This window comes from Anoplophora glabripennis, unplaced genomic scaffold (genome assembly GCF_000390285.2).
Source record: "Anoplophora glabripennis isolate ALB-LARVAE unplaced genomic scaffold, Agla_2.0 scaffold699, whole genome shotgun sequence".
Lineage (NCBI taxonomy): Eukaryota > Metazoa > Arthropoda > Insecta > Coleoptera > Cerambycidae > Anoplophora > Anoplophora glabripennis.
In genome coordinates, this window is record NW_019416796.1 from 19,931 (window position 1) to 38,123 (window position 18,193).

At 30.4% G+C, this 18,193-nt stretch overlaps 1 protein-coding gene across 2 annotated transcripts; it reads right to left on the bottom strand.

The window, feature by feature from the left end:
• Positions 1-379: 379 nt before the first annotated feature.
• On the bottom strand, positions 380-16,313 carry LOC108911500 (titin-like). 2 transcript variants are annotated; one of them, XM_018716452.1, is made up of 3 exons: positions 16,200-16,313; positions 15,583-15,824; positions 380-6,637 (listed from the first exon to the last, which is right to left on the bottom strand). In XM_018716452.1, exons 2-3 carry the CDS (start codon positions 15,812-15,814, stop codon positions 735-737), a joined length of 6,135 nt encoding a protein of 2,044 aa, XP_018571968.1. In that variant the 5' UTR covers positions 15,815-15,824; positions 16,200-16,313; the 3' UTR covers positions 380-734. The 2 variants fall into 2 exon arrangements, with proteins under 2 accessions (XP_018571968.1, XP_018571969.1); XM_018716453.1 differs by having other exon boundaries at positions 16,237-16,284.
• Positions 16,314-18,193: the final 1,880 nt, after the last annotated feature.

The window sequence follows — 18,193 nt, forward strand, 5'->3', positions numbered from 1 at the left end:
CGAGAAATCCCGCTCACTATCAAAAATAATGTTGGAACACATTTTCATATTTCAAATAGTACTTAAAATAAAACTGCCCAAATATATTTAATTTTTATTTTCAATACTTTGTATCCAAATTTTTCCACCCTTCATGGTATGGGAGTCAAGAGCCACCAGTTTAAATTTATTTTCGATGAAAGGGTTCAGCATTTAAATACAAAATACACATCATCCTGCCAATTACCTTTTACACCATAAAAATTTATTATTCCACTGTTCCCCTAGTTTCGTACATTGTTTCTGTAACATTTATTTGAAATTATAGTTTTACCTTATAGATAACAATTTCGATTCAAAATTTAAAAAATTATTGAAAAGGATATGTAATAAAAAAGTATATGAATAGCATATTTATTTTGGAATTCATGAATATCATTTAAAATCAGCCTTACAAAAAAAATACTTAAAACTAACAATAATAGGGCATATAAAGGACAAATCATCATTAAATAAAAAAATATAACAAACTTAACACAGAAGACAAATGCAGGCTTACATGTTTGCTTTTGCCATTAAAAGTTAAGAAACAATCTAAGTCACTGTTTAAAGTAAAAGCAAATTAGATATTAACATCACAATAAAATTTGTTTCCCAATCAAAAGAATAAAATATTGGAACACTATCACTAACTTATATTGTAAAATATGCTAGAAGTAAATTTTTCAACTTAATTGAAGAAAACATCCTCCTGCCTATAAATGTACCCCTTTCTTCTTCAACAGTGCTTTAGTGTCAATTCTTCGAATTCTCGAAGGATCATTCAGCACCTGACTTCTAAAATCCTTTGGATGAACTTTACCTGCTTTGTAAGCTGCCTTTTCCTCCTTATCAAAGGCTGTAGTCGATGGTTTGACATACGCCACTTCGGTAATCCAAGAATTATTCATGTTAGTGCTTGGCCTCACAATACGTCTAGGTCTGTTCTTTATATCGGTGATCAACTGGTTTATAAGACCCAAAGACCGCACCCTTAGTTCATGTTCCAAGGGATTATCTCGCTTAGGACTTCTTAATGACTTTTTCTCAACATTCTTCCTCTTCTTCTTCTTTTTGTTAGTTTCAATTTTCTTACTTTTAGTTCCTATTTGATCCAAATGATCCATGCTTTTGCTCAACCTCCGCTTCTTCCTCGCTTTCTTTTTTGCCTCGGCCAAAGTACTGTTATCCATACTAACACTCAATCGTTTTGGTGGTGTGGTTTTCATATAGAATATTTCCTCTGAACTGTCTTCCTCGAAATTCACATTATCCTCTTTATCCACAGATTGATTAATTTCAACATTACTGCTACTTCTCAATAGTCTTCTCTTCTTGGCATTTCTAGTTTGCTGGATTTCATGTTCAGATTCATCTTTTGCACAGCACTCAATGGACAAATTCATGGAAATTTCTCCTTTACGCATTTTAGTACAAAAGCTATCGATTAAATTTGAAACTCGTTCACTTAGAGGTGAATCCTTAATTTCCTTAACGTTTATGTTTTCCTGTATAGTTATAGACGACAGCCTTTTCTTCTCAGTGCGTTGTTCGAATACTGGACTTTCAGTCGGGCTCACATCTGGAGATTCTTCCTGGCTAATTGCAGTTGGTTTTGTTTCCACAATAAAAACTTCATCATCTGTTTTCTCTTCGACACATACTACTTCTTCAATTTCACTAGTTTCTTCTACAGTTTTTACCATTTCTTCTGAATCATTATCGTTATGTAACTCAACTTCACCTGCATCTGATTCACTTGATTCTGTTATGGAGATAATTCTTGATCGTTTCTTCTTTGTTGGTTTTGTTTTTTCTTTTTTCTGGATCTTAATAATATCATCATCACAATTGTCTAATTGAATGATACGAGATTTCTTCTTTGTTTTCTCAGAGTTCAAAGCGTATTCTTCACCAGACAACAATCGCTCTTCTTCATCGTCACAAATAAATGAGTCATTTTCATCATATTCGTCACTATTAGAACCATATTCCGATTCGGTAGAACCTACTGACTCACCTTCGTCAATAATAGCATTACTGTCTTCAGAAGGTGTGTCTTCTTCTCCTTCTTCAGCCATGGTACATATGTAATCATTTGGTTCAACTGAATTTTCATCTTCAGAAAAAGATTCTTCACTCGTCAGCTCTGCTATTTTCTTAGTGATAAATTCATCTAATATCGAAGCAGGTGATTTCTTTGAACTGTCTTTTGCACGCTTTTCTTTTGTTATAGATATTTTAGGAGAAACTGATTTATTTTTCTTCGATTTTTGTTCGTTACATTCTTGGGAATTTATAGTATCTCCCAATTCATTATAATCTAGAGTATTTTTTTCTAGATTGGTGTCTTCTTCAGAGGTCGAATTTTTTATTAGTTTTACAGGAGACACGATTTTCCTCTTCTTTTTTGTAGTCTTTTTGTCTTTTGATTTAGTGTCTTCAGTACCTTCAGATTCTTTTGCAACGGAATCTTTAGATTTCCGAACTTTCTTCTGTTTCTTTTTAGGGTTCTTTATTGCTATAATCCCTATATCTGAATCGTCACTATATATATCAAATATTTCTAAATCTTCCTCCCTAATTCTACGTTTCTTCTTCGATTTTTTCGAATGATGTGATTTACTTTCATTTTCTCCGTCTGAATCTGTTTTCTCTTTATTATTTCTTTCCATATCTTCCTCATAAGATTCCATTTCTTTCTTCAAAGAGTATTTTCTCACTTTCAATTTCTTCTGGGGACTTTTCATATCTGAGTTGTTTATTTTTTCCTCGATCAAATTTACTAATTCATCTTGTCCTTTCATGGCATTGTCTTGAACTTCATCTGTAAATTTACCTTTTAATTTGTCACCATTTTCACTACTTTTATCATCATCTATATCTTTTTGGACGTTACTTTCCTGTGAATTTTGTATATTATCAAATATTTCTTCACTATCACTGTTTTTCTCCAAATCTTTTTCTTTTAGGTCTGTGTGATTAGTATTCAACTCTACTGCAAATATCTCCTCAGTACTTTGAGAAATACCAGAACTGTCTTCTTCTGTACAAAGTTCTTCCTCATGTACTTTTGAAGTATCTAGTTTTTTCTTGTTTAGGATCATAGTTTCCATTTCAGTACTAGTCGATAAATCACTGATAAGTTGAGATGTTGCAATATAACTGGATACAACTGTGCTTTGGTCATATTCTGCTGCATGGGTTTTTTCAGCTTCCTCTTCATCAGAAGGTAACTCAAAATCATAGTCATCTAAATTATTTGATTTCAATGACTCCTTAGATGTTATATTTACTGTATCTTCTACATCATCCAAAGATTGCTTAGACTGAGTTTCTAAATCCTTCAAGTTGTTAGAGCTTTCTGATTTTACTAATGTTTCCACATTCAATTTATTTATCTCTATATCTTCAATTTTTCCAGATTCAAAGTTAGCTTTCTCTGTTGAACTTTTGTCTGATTCTAATGGTTTCTCGAGCATACTACTATCTGAATGTGGACTCTTAGACCTTCTTAGAGATTCGGGACTCTTAGACCTCCTTCTCACTTCAACTTCAATATCACTGATTTTCAAATTTCGACCGCCAGGACTTTCAGTAGCACTGAAAGCATCCTCAAGTTCAGAATACTTAGATTTGTTTAAACTTTGTTTCTCTTGTAAATTTTCTGCATCTTGCTTTCTATCTGTTGCAGGACTTTTGGGCTTTTCAATATCTATTTTCTCTTCCTCATTTGAATAATCAACAAATTTTAAATTTTCTGTATCTTCCTTTCTATCCATTGTTGGACTATCGGACTCTTCGATGTCTATTTTCTCTTCTTCATTTGAACGATCAACTAGTTTTTTAATAATTGCTGAAGGACTTGCCTCTACCTTTTTATCTGATAAATCAATAGAAATTTCTGGAAATATTTCTTCATCTGCTCGAGATTTAGCTTCGATTAAAGGACTTTTTAATTTCTTTAAGAGTATCCCTTCTTCAAATTGACTAGCTGAACTCTCCGGGGGAGTAGATATAGCATCTGTATTTTGTTCTTTGCTTACTGCAGGACTTAGAATTACTTCTGTAACAGCCGTTTCTTGCAATGGTAAATTTTCAATGGATTGTCTAAGGGAAGACTTTTCTTCGTCTATCTCATTTTGAACATTCACTAAGGAGGGATTTATGTCCTCTGTAGACAAATCTTTATCTTCTAATGCCGATGGACTGGCATGTCTAGTGACTTTCCCTATATTTTGTTCAGTGGTATACAGCTTTCTTGACCGAGAATTTTTTGAACTTCTCGATGTTGTTCCTTCCTCTAATGGCTCACTTTTTGGTGATCTTTGGGATTGAGGGCTTTTGGATTTTCTAGATTTATCTTTCACATGCTGTGGACTTCTAGATCTTTTTGGCACATACTTTGTAGGCTGTGGACTTTTAGATCTTCTCAAACATGAATCTTTTTCTACTAGTTCAGTCTGAGATGGATGTTGCGGTTGAGGACTATTAGATTTTCTTGACAAAGTTTTCTTCTTATTTGCAGTCTGTATACAAATAAACGAAGGGCTTCCTGATCTCCTATTTTCATCACCTGTTCTTAGACTTTCATTAGAATGAGAACTCGTATCTTTTTGTTTTTTGATGTGTTCTGGTGACTGTGGTTCTAGATCATTATTTTTCATTAATTCATCTGGCAATGTACTTAAAGGTGTTTCTTTTATGTCTTGATTCTTCTCCAAGGAAATATTTTTATCTGCAGTTTCCTCTAAATTCCGTTCAACTCCTGCTATTTGACATCTAGGATTGGTTATTGCTTCTCTAGAGATTTTTTCTTCTTCAAGTACATTCTCAACATGTGATTTAATTTCCACTTCATCAAAACTCTCTAATTGGTTATCAATTTGTTCACTTGAACCTTCTGCACCAAGTGTTTCTAACTCGGAATGTTCATCCTTTATAAATTTTTCAGGTGTTTTAATTTTGGAGTCTTCATCCTGCACCATAGTTTGTGAAACATCGTTTGGATCTTCATTTTTTTCAGCACCAGTACTTAGGTTCAAATAAAAACTATCACCTACAGAGTCATTTTCTACGTCAATCAAACTTCCTTTCTGTAAATTTTTATTGACAGGTTGTTCTTCAATTTCAACATCTTTGAAGTTCTTCTTTGCACTTAAGGTAGATGTAGCTGGTACATCCCCAATATTTGATGCTTCAGATTTACCTTGTTCTGATTCTAACATTGAGGGATATTCATCAACTTCCATTGGCTCCATAAAACTATTTTCCTTCATTTTTGGTCGGAATACATTTGAAATTCTAGCAACAACAATTTCTTCTTGGATTAAGCTTTTATCATGAACAGGAGTATTAGTTAAGATATTTGAAACTTGATCCTTTTCTTCTCCAGTGTTTTTCTTTGGACTTGAAACGGTGTTTGCATTAACATTTTCTTTATCACTTGCATTACTAGATTTAGAACTGTTCAATTCGTCCTTTTCTTGGATACTTTCATTTTGGGAAGCTGAAACTGACACATTCAAATGGAATTTGAAAGATCCATCAGATTCCATGTTTATATTGCAAACTTCTGTTAATGTTTTGCTAACACAACTCTTCTCTAATGATTTTTCTTCTGAGAATTTATCTTCTTCATTTTCCTTCATCTGTTCATTTTCAAGTGTCTTGATTTCTATTGTTTCAGAAGAAACTTCATCCTTTGCATCTCCTTCCAAATTTATTGGCTCTTCTGTATCAATAAAGTTCAGTTTTTTTGGACTTGTTTGAAGATGTTCTGCATTTTCCTCTTTTTTATTCGAGTTGCTCATATCTGGTTTAGGTGATTGGTTTTCCTCCATATTTAAATGACTAATTGGTGAACTACACGGACTATTCAATTTTTCAGCTGACTTTCGTTTACTTTTATTTAATCTAGGTGACCTTCTTGGTGTTATTGTTTCTCCTTCGCATTTATCTTTATCATCTTGTGTTTCTTCTACTATACTAGTTTCATTGATAACACTTAAATTTAAATTTGTTGTGACTTCTGTTGGTTTAGTAGGCCTAACAGGTGTAAGATTTATTGCTGTATCTTTTGTTACTGGAGAATTACTACTCCTACTTTTTATTTCCGATTCTAGTTCTTCAATTGGTTCTAAATTAACCGTATTTTCAGTCACAGAAAGTCTTCCTTTAGATTTTACTGGTGTTAGTTTAATAGCTTTCGGTTCAGGTTCGCTATCTAGTTCATCTGTGGATAACCTCCGTCCTCTAGTATTGGGTTTCTTCTGTTTAGGTTCAGTGTGGTCTGCTGTATCAACTGAACCTTTTCTGCTTCTTGTAGTTCTTTTAACAGGTTCTTCTTTGGGCTCTTCTTCTTTAACTGAACTTCGTCGTGCTCTAGTTGTTTTTTTGGCAGGTTCCTCCTCAGTAGGTTTTTCGGTAGCAGAACTTCTGCGAGTTTTAATTGGTTTTAAAGTCTCAATATCAGCTGGATGATCTTCTGCAGCACTTGACCTTCGACGTCTTGTAGTGGCTTGCGGTTTTGGTTCTTCTACAGTGGATGCAGAGGCTCTTCGGCCTCTGGTTTTAGCAGGTTCCGGTTTTGGTTCAGACTCTTCCTTTGTAGTAGAACCTAAAAAAAAACAAATTAAAAAATACGGTAAACAATACAACGAATAATCGTTTCAAAAATTGTTAATAAAATTTAGTTACCACAAAATTAAAATGTGATTTCTTGAGATTGAGTATATATTATGCTAAAAATTTAAAGGTCATGACAAAGAAGCCATTTTTTTGGTACTTATGTCTGAAGTACATAAGGTCAAAAATCGATCTAGTAAAAATATTGAGAAATTCTTCATGACAATGCACACTATGGGGTTGCCTATTATTTGGTGTATTTGAACAAATACATACAAATGAAGCTTATATGTAACATTCATAACTTTCATCACGTTTTCAAATAGTAGACATTTTGAAAAATTTCTATAAAACAAGTACAGAGCGATTCCCTATATTTTGCCCCCCCTTTAACTTGTTTGTTTTAAGAGTTATAAAAAAATGTGAAATATAAAAGTTGCACGAGTTTTTATGAATGTTTCAAAAATGATATAAGTTAAATGGAACACCCTGTATATTTTTACATATTTGGATATAAGGTTCCCTATAGAGCATAGTCATATAAGGTTTCTTGGGTCCATCTCTAACAATAAGCAAGATACAATTGAAAAACGAATCTTGTAATTGTCCGACCTCTGTCAGGCATTTCTACCTTTTTTCCAATTACATAAGGATTTACAGATTTAGTTGTAATGTATTTTGACATTTTGGACATTGATATGGTCCAAAATGCGTGTAGGTAATGTAACGAAATCTCACTAATTAAACCGTGAGAGGTCTAATTACTCATGGACATTATATGGTAGGTCACGACAGTGACAGGTAATGTTTTGACAACATTGTTATTGATTGACAGTTTGTATTATTATTTAATTAAAATAGGTTACACAGAAGTTGAAAATTATTTAGAAATAAAATAAAGTATGGAGAAGAACTTTGCTCTATTTTAATTCCTATATTTCAATTTTCTACTTCTGTGTAACCTATTTTAATTAAATAATAATACAAACTGTCAAACAATAACAATGTAGTCATGACATTACCTGTGACTGTCACGGCCTACCATATAAATCTATGAGCAATTAGGCCTCTCACAGCCTAATTAGTGAGATTTAGTTAAAATACCTATACACATTTTGGACCATATCAATGTCCGATCTGTCAAAATATATTATAACTAAATCTGTAAATACTTACATAATTGGAAAAAGGCAGAAATGCCTGAAAGAGGTTTAACAATTACAAGATCTTATTTTCTTAATAAAAAAACCTTTTTTTTTGTGTTTTAATAGTATCTCGCTTATTGTTAGAGATGGACCCAACAAACCCTACATGACTATGCTTGACAGGGAACTTTCTATCCAAATATGTAAAAATATATATTGTGTTCCATTTAACAAAGTCAACATTCGCGGACATTTTGTTTGGACTTCATTTGTTTTTCTACCATCATTTTCGAAGAATTTATAAAAACTCGTGCAACTTTTATATTTCACATTTTTTTATAACTCTTAAAACAAACAAGTTAAAGGGGGGTCAAAATATAGTGAATCACCCTGTACTTGAATTAAATTTAAAGATATTTAATTTAAAACATTTTCTAGAAAATCTGCTACGTTTTTCATCAATGGAAATCTACTAAATTTTATATTTATTCAACTAAAGTGCTTATTTTATAGAAATTGTTAGAAATGGGAAGCATACACGATCGAAGCTATGAAATTCTTTAATAGTACTTTCCTTCAAAAGAGTATCTTTTATTTTTAAATTAGGTAAAAATAAAAGTTGAGGACAAAATAGTGATCCCCTAAAATTGCCCGTTATAGAAGACATAGATTTAAATAATACTTTATAAATTAATGACCAGATGCTAAGTTTAAGTTTAAATGGTAACCAGATGTAACCCTCCACATTGCAAACATTTCAGACACAAAAAAAAGATATAGAGAAATGTGTAGTAAAACTATTGAGATTTTTCAGAATATTTCGAGAACGATATCTATTTTCAATTATTTTTTTTTTTCATAAGCTTAAATACCTCGAATAATTTTTTGTAATTTCATCTCTTCAACCCCTTTTTAACAATATTAAACAGCATGAGGTATAAAAATGTGCAAACTTTTTTTGTACATTCACCAACTTTTCTAGTTTAGATTTTCATGGTGTACAACTCAAAAGTGGTTGGCCTGTATAAAGTTCGAAAGTAAATTGTATAGGTACTTCTGGTTCTTATTTTTTTTTTCTCATATAATATCTCTTTCCGAGTGTAACTTACTTCTAATGGAAGAAAAAATATGTAATTATTATAGAACTGTCACAATCGGTCTGCTAGCCATTGGAGCCGTCAGTCATGCGAGATGCCTAGCTATTTAGTCCTTGATTTCCTTGTAGGTAATCGAATGATTTCTTTTATGATTTTATTTGTCTTTTGATGCATAATTGTGTGTAATTACGTCGAACGTAGTTAGTGCTAAAAAACAGCAAACAATTCATACTATACTGACTAAAAAAAAAAAAATAATAAATTTACCGGTCAGTAGCTATAAAATTATTAACATATAAAAACTATTCAGATGGAATACAAAACAGATATATTTTTTGGAATAGAAAAGAATTTTATGAAAGTAAAGGAAAATAATAAGTTCTAAAAATACCCATTTACTGCACCCTTCATTTAAATGATTAATTTATTTATAAAAATAAAAAAAAAAAAAAAACAAAGAAAAAAAAATCACAAGCTCAACATCACAAACGCAGCAGTAGCAAAAGTAAACAACAAAAACAAACCCAAAATCAACAAGTGCAAGTGCAAGTGCACAAAGAAAAAGAAAGTGAAAACAAAAACAAAACTTAATAAAAAAAAAAAAACAGAAACAGAAATCAAAATAAACATACACATACTAGGAATAAAAACAAAAAAAATATTATTAAACAAAAAGTAATAAGTATTAAACAGTGCACAACACACATAAAAAAACTAGCGAAAACCAGAAGACATAATATATGTTTGATTTAATCTTTATATTGATTGCATGTAACCTTCCATTTGATATAGTAAATAATAAAACATTTCATTCCTACTGGAATAAATATAACCCCAAGTGGAAATTACCATGTCCGACCAGCTTGGAAGTAGATTATTTTATTATTTAATTATGCAAATATTAAATCAGTAGATGTCGAACGGTCATTCTCCTCAAATTAAGATATTTTATCACCGCCGCGAATAAGTTTCGCTGAAACAAGGGTAGAGACATACATGATGATGTGATCTAACGTATTCCATTCTGATTGTGGAAACGATACCAATGATGCGTAGAACAATTTACGTGTTTCACAATGATACAATGACATAAATCTTATAATCACTGTTCACTGTATTTTATATTGATAATCCGCACGCCTTTGGTGTGCGGCTAATTATGACAGCTCTAGTAATTATATCACAGATAATTATAAAAACAGATTTGATAGGGCATGACAATGCTGTTATTCAAGCATTTTTTTTTTAAGTGAAATACTTGCAAAATTTTCTAATTTTGCAAATTAACTATACAGAAAATACCCTAATAAAAGTTGGAAGCAACAAAAATGAGAATAAAATGAAACCTGTAATTCATTATGTTGCATTTAGTAGTTTGAAATTTGTAAAGTTGACATGTCTACAAAAAACAATCTGTACAATGAATGTTTCTTAAATTTGGAGCACCAGCTAACAATCGTCTTGGTTGGATATCGCCACCCATAATTGACATTCTTTTGTTTGATATGTATAACTGAATAAAGATTTAGCAAGCAAATTATAAGGAATTTTCAAAATAATTTAACAATGCTTTAACCAAATTCATAACTGTCTCATCATTCATAGAATTTTACAAATAATTGAAAACACGTAATAAATATAGTTAAAAAGAGAACATTTTGATTGTCAGGTATTCATACATCAGTTTTATTTGCATCTTTCATGCTGACAAAGTTGTACTAAATACAAATTATGAGATATAGAATAAATAAACAAATTTGCTGTAGTAAATAATACTTAACAATTGATTCAATTAATTATTTATTATTTATATTTAGGTATATTATTTAAAAAAAAATAAGAACAATCGGTTGTGGCAAGTGGTCAATCTAGACACTTAATTTAAGCTATCTTTTGTTATTTGTTTTTTGTTGGTAAAGATTTTAAGTAAACACTAGTGTTTTTTGAAATTTCACTTTAATTATTGTAAAGGTATATTTGTTGTAAATCACTAAAATATATAGTTCATTAGTCATAGTTCGTAGTTATCAATTACGGAATATTAAGTATTAAGGGTATTCTCATCTAAGTAAACTCCATTTCTTTGCTGGATTTTTAACTACATTAAATATTTTAATGATTTAAAGCTATTTAAAAAGTTAATATCGAGATATAGCTCTGAATGTAATACAATAAAGCTTAATTACAAATTTTGCATAAAATGAAATTTTATTTAATTACTTTTTTAAATAAAGTGATGTTTGAAAAAACTGCATTTTCTGAGAATCTCTATAAAAAAATATAGCAAATTACTGCTTAAGGTGTTCTGTATGTTAGGCATGGAGCAGTAGTATCTATCACCTATGTAAAAGAAGAAATTTGGAGTTGATGCGCTTATACTCTACGCCCCACTGCCACAAGGCACTTGTACGCAGAACTTTAATTGGTGATATTATACCCCTCTCCCCAAGATAAAAAATCTCTATAAAAAAACATACAACATTTTAAAAGATGTACCTAATTTAATTTAATAAAATTTTCTTCAGTTATTTCTTCATCTGAAATTTTTGGCACCTTTACTACACAGCTTTAGAGTTGCTGCACCCCTCCTCTATGTTTTATACAGGGTGTCCGCAAATTTCACCAACAACGTTTGACTCTATATTCACTATAAATAATAATAATAATATAAACTCTGGTTTTTGAGTTACAGGCCTTCAATGTTGTCAAAAATAAAACTAATTTAATTTTTAATTTCATAACCCTTTTACCGATAGCGTTAAAATTTGGCACATTTATTTGGGTTATTATGGCATATTATTTCTTAAAGCCTTAATCAAATTGATATACTAGGTGATAGTTTCTCTGATTACCTCTCCCTTTTAGCGGTCAAAACTTTACAGTGTTTTTTTTTTTTTTTTAAATGGGCAGCTACATTGAAAAGGTCGTTTTATTTTAAAAAAAAAATTGTCTCTTGAGAAAATTGCCTCGAGAAAGCCATTTTTGAGAAAAATGGCATTATTTGCAGGTCTGTATGGTTCGGTTTACGTAGCAGTGTCACTGATTTAAAACATTGAGTTCAGTAGGCGATGAAAACAAGATGTTGATTGCTGTGGCTATCAGGTAATGTCATTATTGTCATGTTTCTTTAGGATTCTCATCACTCCACACATACAAATTATGAAGTGCCTGCAAGACAATTAAATGTATGTAAAATTAATGTTCACAAAACTTTAAAAATGCAACTTCTACGTCCATTTCATTTAACTCCTGCTCAAGAACTTGAAAATTTAGATCCCAACGCATGTTTACAATGTTGCCGCTGGTTAGTGAATGGTTTCACAGAACATAATAATTTGCTTAAAATTGTTTTGTATCGACGAATCTTGTTTTACAAGGAACGGAATTGTAAATTTTCTTAATTTGCATGTGTGGAGTGATGAGAATCCTAAAGAAACACGACAGTAATGACATACATGATAGCCACAGCAATCAACATTTTGTTTTCATTGCCTACTGAACTCAAAGTTTTAAATCCGTGACACTGCTATGTAAACCGAAACATACAGACCTGCAAATAATGCCATTTTTCTAAAGAATGGCTTTCTGTAATGGCTTTCTGGCAAAAGCCAAAAATTTTGTATCTAACTTTTTTTTCGTAGATCGTATTTATTTATCGTCGTGAATATGCTGTCAAACGTTGGTGAAATTTGCTGATACTCTGTATAAAAAAAATGCTTATATGTATTCATGTTTGACTATGCATAATACTGTTTTATACTGAATTTCTTTCAAATATCTTAAAAAATGACAAAGTTATAGTAAAAAATAACAAAAAAATGCTTTGAAGAGTCATACTATCTTTGAAAGAATTTTGGTAAAACTAATTTTATTGTTATATGTACTTAAAAACTTGGTTAATTTTTTTACACTTAATTATCACAGCCTATATACATATATTTTTACAAACTTTGATGCTTTCATCTCTAATAATAAGAAAATATTACGATAACCAATGGTACAATGTGTTAAAACTGATTGCTTAGTAAGTACCTATTGACATGCGACTTATGCCATTGCACATTACTTTGGCCACAACTTTTACTGTTGGAAGTAGATTAATAAAACTTGATATTACTGTAATCCTGAGAAAACATTACATATTATGAAAAAATTTACAAATGCCCCATAAAAAATTTTCTTATATCTCAGGAATCAGTTTTCAATTTTTTTTACACTAAAAATTTTTTCACTTTTTTGATAGATCGAAGGCAATAAAGAGCATATTAATGGTAATCCCTTGCAAAGTAATATCTGTAAGCGCTACTCCCTATTTTCTTTCTTATTCTTTGAAATAAGAAAAATGCATAACAAGTTGTAAAAAACTTAATTATAGTAGTTAGGTTGCGAAAAAAAAAATCAAATGTCAGGTTACGAAAATATAGGCTTAACATGTTTTTTCAAATGGAACCCAGTGATATAAAATTTGACAGATGTCCCCAGAAAACCGATATAGCCAAAAAGACAGCAATATAAGAACAATGTAGTGGAAAATGACTTGGTTGTTTAGTAACCAGAAATCATTTTTCGACATATTACTGTAAGTCTAAAATAGCATTCTATCTAAACGTCTAAAAATATACGGGTTGATCCATTAAAAGAATGTGAGTTAGGCCTACATCTTAATAAAACAATATAATTACCCTTAAGTATTAAAAAATTTAAACAGTTTATTCTAGCTGGCGGTAATGTGAAAATATGTAAGTGGAAGAATTTTTTTAAATGCCTATGAAAATAAGTTTTAATTTTAAGTAAACAATAATTGATGAAAGTGCTCTAATACTTTTATTAAATGTAATAGTAATGAAATATTTTGCTTCTGTTTTAACATTCTAATTTTAATTCAAAATATGAATTAGTGTTTGATATTTCTTGTCTTGTGTTTACAGAAAATCCCTTTTTTTGTTTTTGTACTCTTATAATATAATTCTTAGGAATTAAGTTTAAAATTGCCAAATACGATAATTTATGAAACTTAGTTTTAAGAGTGCACAATAGTAACGACAATAACTTACAATTTTCCACAGCTGAGGTAAAGATTTTCATTTGAATAAAATGATATCAAATATGAACTGCATTTTCTAATAACTACTGAAAATTCTGTTTTACATATGTACTACTTGAGCAATGGTTAATCAATACAGACACAGGATGAATTGGAAAAGGTTAACTAAGATCAGTTGATTTTGAATAGGTAAAACATATAATAGGTATTTGATGGATTTTACAAATAAACAAAATGTTTGAACCTAATTTTTTCAACAATTCAATGGAAAAAATGTTTTTATCTATTTCTATTTTGATTGATTAAAAACTGTCCAGTTTTTTAGGATGCAATTTATTTTTATATTGCTATAAAGTTGTCAGTACATAGTGCAAGGACACTAAAAAGGTCCTTACAAGAGGCACTGACCCCTTTATCATTCCTTTCTACACCCAGGTGGAAATCTAGTTCACAAAAGATAAAAAAGAATAATAGGGCAGCTGTATGGTTCTCTCACCCAGGTAAATTTCCTCTTATTCCAAAACAGTTTTAATAAAATGCAAGCATAAACTCTATGAATTATCAGAGAATTTCAAATACTATATTCCAAGATGCAGAAAAAATGTCCTTAACATACATTTTAGAATATTCAGAATGAAAACAGAAATAAATGGTGATATTTTCGTTCATTTATGATATACAGGACATATTTTAAGCAAAAGCAAGTTTATTAAGTATTTCTAATAAGTTATTACCTGTATTTCAAATGTGAAATGCAAACGTTGAATTAGACAATCTTGTTTATACAGATAACCTAAAGAACCGGTATTTAAAAATGGCGCCGAGTTTGAAATTTTCTGAGAGCATTAGGTACAATACAATTTTAACTGTATTTAGTAGAGCTGAAAGCAATTTTAAACAACAAAGAACTATATTTAGCATATTAATTTTGTAAATACTGTAACAGGAAATATAAAATACTTAAATATAAGAACATAAAGTTCAATATTTTAAAATTTACAATAATGGGACCTTATAAAATTTTTAAATATTTCATATATACCTGAAAGCTCTCATATACATTAAAACATGCAACAATGCATGATCAACATTTTAAGATTTCAGTTGCACAGTGTGTGGTGCGAGATCAAAAGGTTTGCATCATTCGAAACTAACAGTGACGGGGTATATGGAGACAACAATGTAATTTTCAACATTTGTAGATCGAACTATAGTTATAATATAATTGAAGCATTGGTTTTATAAGCTACGTTATCAGATAAGTCAAAGTAAGGGCTGATGCTTGCCCATAAACTTTGACGTTTGTAAGCCGTTAAGATCTAGTGGACACTGTGAATTAGATGGGCCTTTTGTCCAGTATATCTAATGACTCAAGTCAATAACGAATTTGGCAGGAATTTTCAAATGTTTTTAAGTACATCCAAAAACCTATTATACCAATAAGTTTTACGATTTTCAAGAATTGATTTGCTTCGCATCATATGTGTGGAGCATGTGATACAGAAGCCACATTTGTTAATGTTCAAATCAAAATAGTTTTGGTTACAATATTTGCTTTACTTAGTGTTTATAGTACTGAAATTGTAAAGTATTGAATTGAATATCATTTCAACGAAGATAATATTTTTAGTCAAGTGAAGTAAAAAATTACCTTTTCTTCCTCTTGTAGCAGGTTTATTATCTACTTTTTCATCCTTATCAGAATTGTCCTGTGATAGAGAGGCACGCCTGGTTTTGGGTGCAGTTTCATTTTGTGTTTGAGACGCTCTTCTTGTGTTTAACGTTGCTGGGGTCGGTGAGTTGACAGAAGTCTTTCGGCTAGATCTTCTAAGGGGTGAATTCACTGCTGTTCCTTCTGCTTGGATTTCTGCTTTACGTTGCATGTTTTCTTCACTAAGCAGAAAAACGTTTTTTGAAATAATTGCATTAGTGAAATGAAACATGACTAAAAATATTTAAACAAATAAAATTGGCATTCTAACTTAACAGCAAAAATAACAGCATTAAGTACTTATTTTATTCAATTAAATTTTCTTTGTTAAAGATAAAAAAATAGGTTAAGATTTTTTGCTAATTACTAATAAAAACAAATATGTAACATTTTTAACTTTAACCAACTCAGAATTTAAATTAAGCTGCAACAATTTCATATAGTTTCGAATAACTTATTCAGTAGCCATATTTCACTGCTGTTCTTTGAGAAAACAAAAAAAAATATATTTATTAATAAATACCACAACGGTCCAGTTGAAAAGTAAAATAAAATACCTTTAAATAGATCGTACATAAATATATTCAATATCACCTTAATAAATAAAAAAAAAGCAAAAAAAGTAAGATAAAACTACAAGCTCTTCTACACGTGCACCCCACAAATTTAAATTCCAAACCGTCAAAATTGTAACCGTGGAGTGGACGGAAATGACTTGCGCACAAGCATTAGAATCATATGTTGAATCATTGATCACTAATTTAGATGGAGCGGCTAAACAAGTAATAGATTGCATTATAGATTATAAGCAAACTGCCATTATTTTCTCATGTAGAATCACCGCTTGAAATTTGTCGCATTTATTTACTAACACCCTGTATATTATAATTATGCAAATAGTATCATTTAATTCTAATATCCTAATTCTAGGATACTCAACCGAAAAGACTGCTAAAAGTTTATAAGGCATAATTTAATAAAACTATTTTTTTGAGAAAGCTGGGCAGGGCATGATTTAATTGCAGCTTAATCTATGATCTGATGCCACACTATAATGGCAGAAGCGATTATAACCCAATTTCGCAGTGACTAAAATAAAATGAAGTTCAGTTTCTTTAAAGGCTGTAATAAATCATGGTACAGCATTGTCTTATTTTTTTATAATTGAGATGGTGTAAAATACACATGGAGAATCTTGAATATATATGATGGATGGTACAGGTTTTAAAAATGAAGTTTTACCAGCAAATATGAAACATATATTCCCTTATGAAATTAGACTGTAAAATGCATCGTTTTCGAGATACAGAAATTAGAAAAAAGGTAAATTTTCAACTATCTGAAAATGTTCTACGTAAATCAATTTGATGCTAAAGAACTTTTGGCTGTAGCATTTGGCATTAGGCTGTATTCTATTATTTCTATTCCAATTATACCTACTAGTAACAAATAAATCCCATAAATCTTAATTTTGTGGAAAAAATGGTTTTAGCTTTATTCATCGATTTGTTTAACTATATAGTAAACGAATTTTAAAATTAAATATATCAGAACTTTGAAATGGAACAAAATGAAATACATAGGTCCATTTTCTTAAAAATGTTATTGATAATTAAAATCACTAATAGAATTTGTAGAATACTCAGTGGCGTGCAAATTGTGAAGTTCTTGTGGGTACTGACATCCCTTATATCCGTCACAGGTTAATGTGTTTGTAAGTCAACTTATCGAAATTTTATTTCTAATTGGATTAATCAGCGAGCCAAGTTTAATCAGCCTATGTCAAGCATTCTCAGTGATATTTCAGAAAATATGATTTTTTAAATTTTATCACTCTCTAACTCGAAAGCGAAGCCACATTTATATGAAACTTTTTGCTTAAAGTAGTTCAGGTTACAAGTTAGCGAAGTTTCCGAATTAAACCTGAACTATATTCAGAAATGTGTCAAACTATCCAGTTATATGGAGATATCAATAGTTCAAATTCAAATTAAAAGGAACAGAATACGAACAGAATGTCAAGACCACAGACCACTTAGACTGGCCGTATCTAATTCCAATGCACGGGTACCAGTGAATGCCAAATCCGGGGAAGTGGAGTGTGGAAGGCAATCTGATCGCGCGCATCTTTAAGCAGATCCGAATTAAGTAATATTTTTATTACATATTAAACATTATATTGCATCTTATGATAAATATTCAATTTTAAGTTTGTAATTCAGAAAATAGTATATTTTAGTGTCGTATTAAATAAAACTACAAAATAATTTAAATATATTTATTATCCTCTAAATAACATTAATTTATTTAATATTTGCCTTTTCGTAGATTTTACCGAATTAAATAATTTGACTTCATGATTTATTCGTACATCGATATACTTTTCACATTCAGCCCTTACAAGTTCTATTAAATGATTACAATTGTTAGGCAAATTATCAAATTGATGTTCATGCAAATTTTCAAATATGTTCACATTCAGAAAGTTTTTTAATACATGATAAACAATTTTATTTTTCTGTAGCCTAGGTGTTCTGCTTTCATCATTATT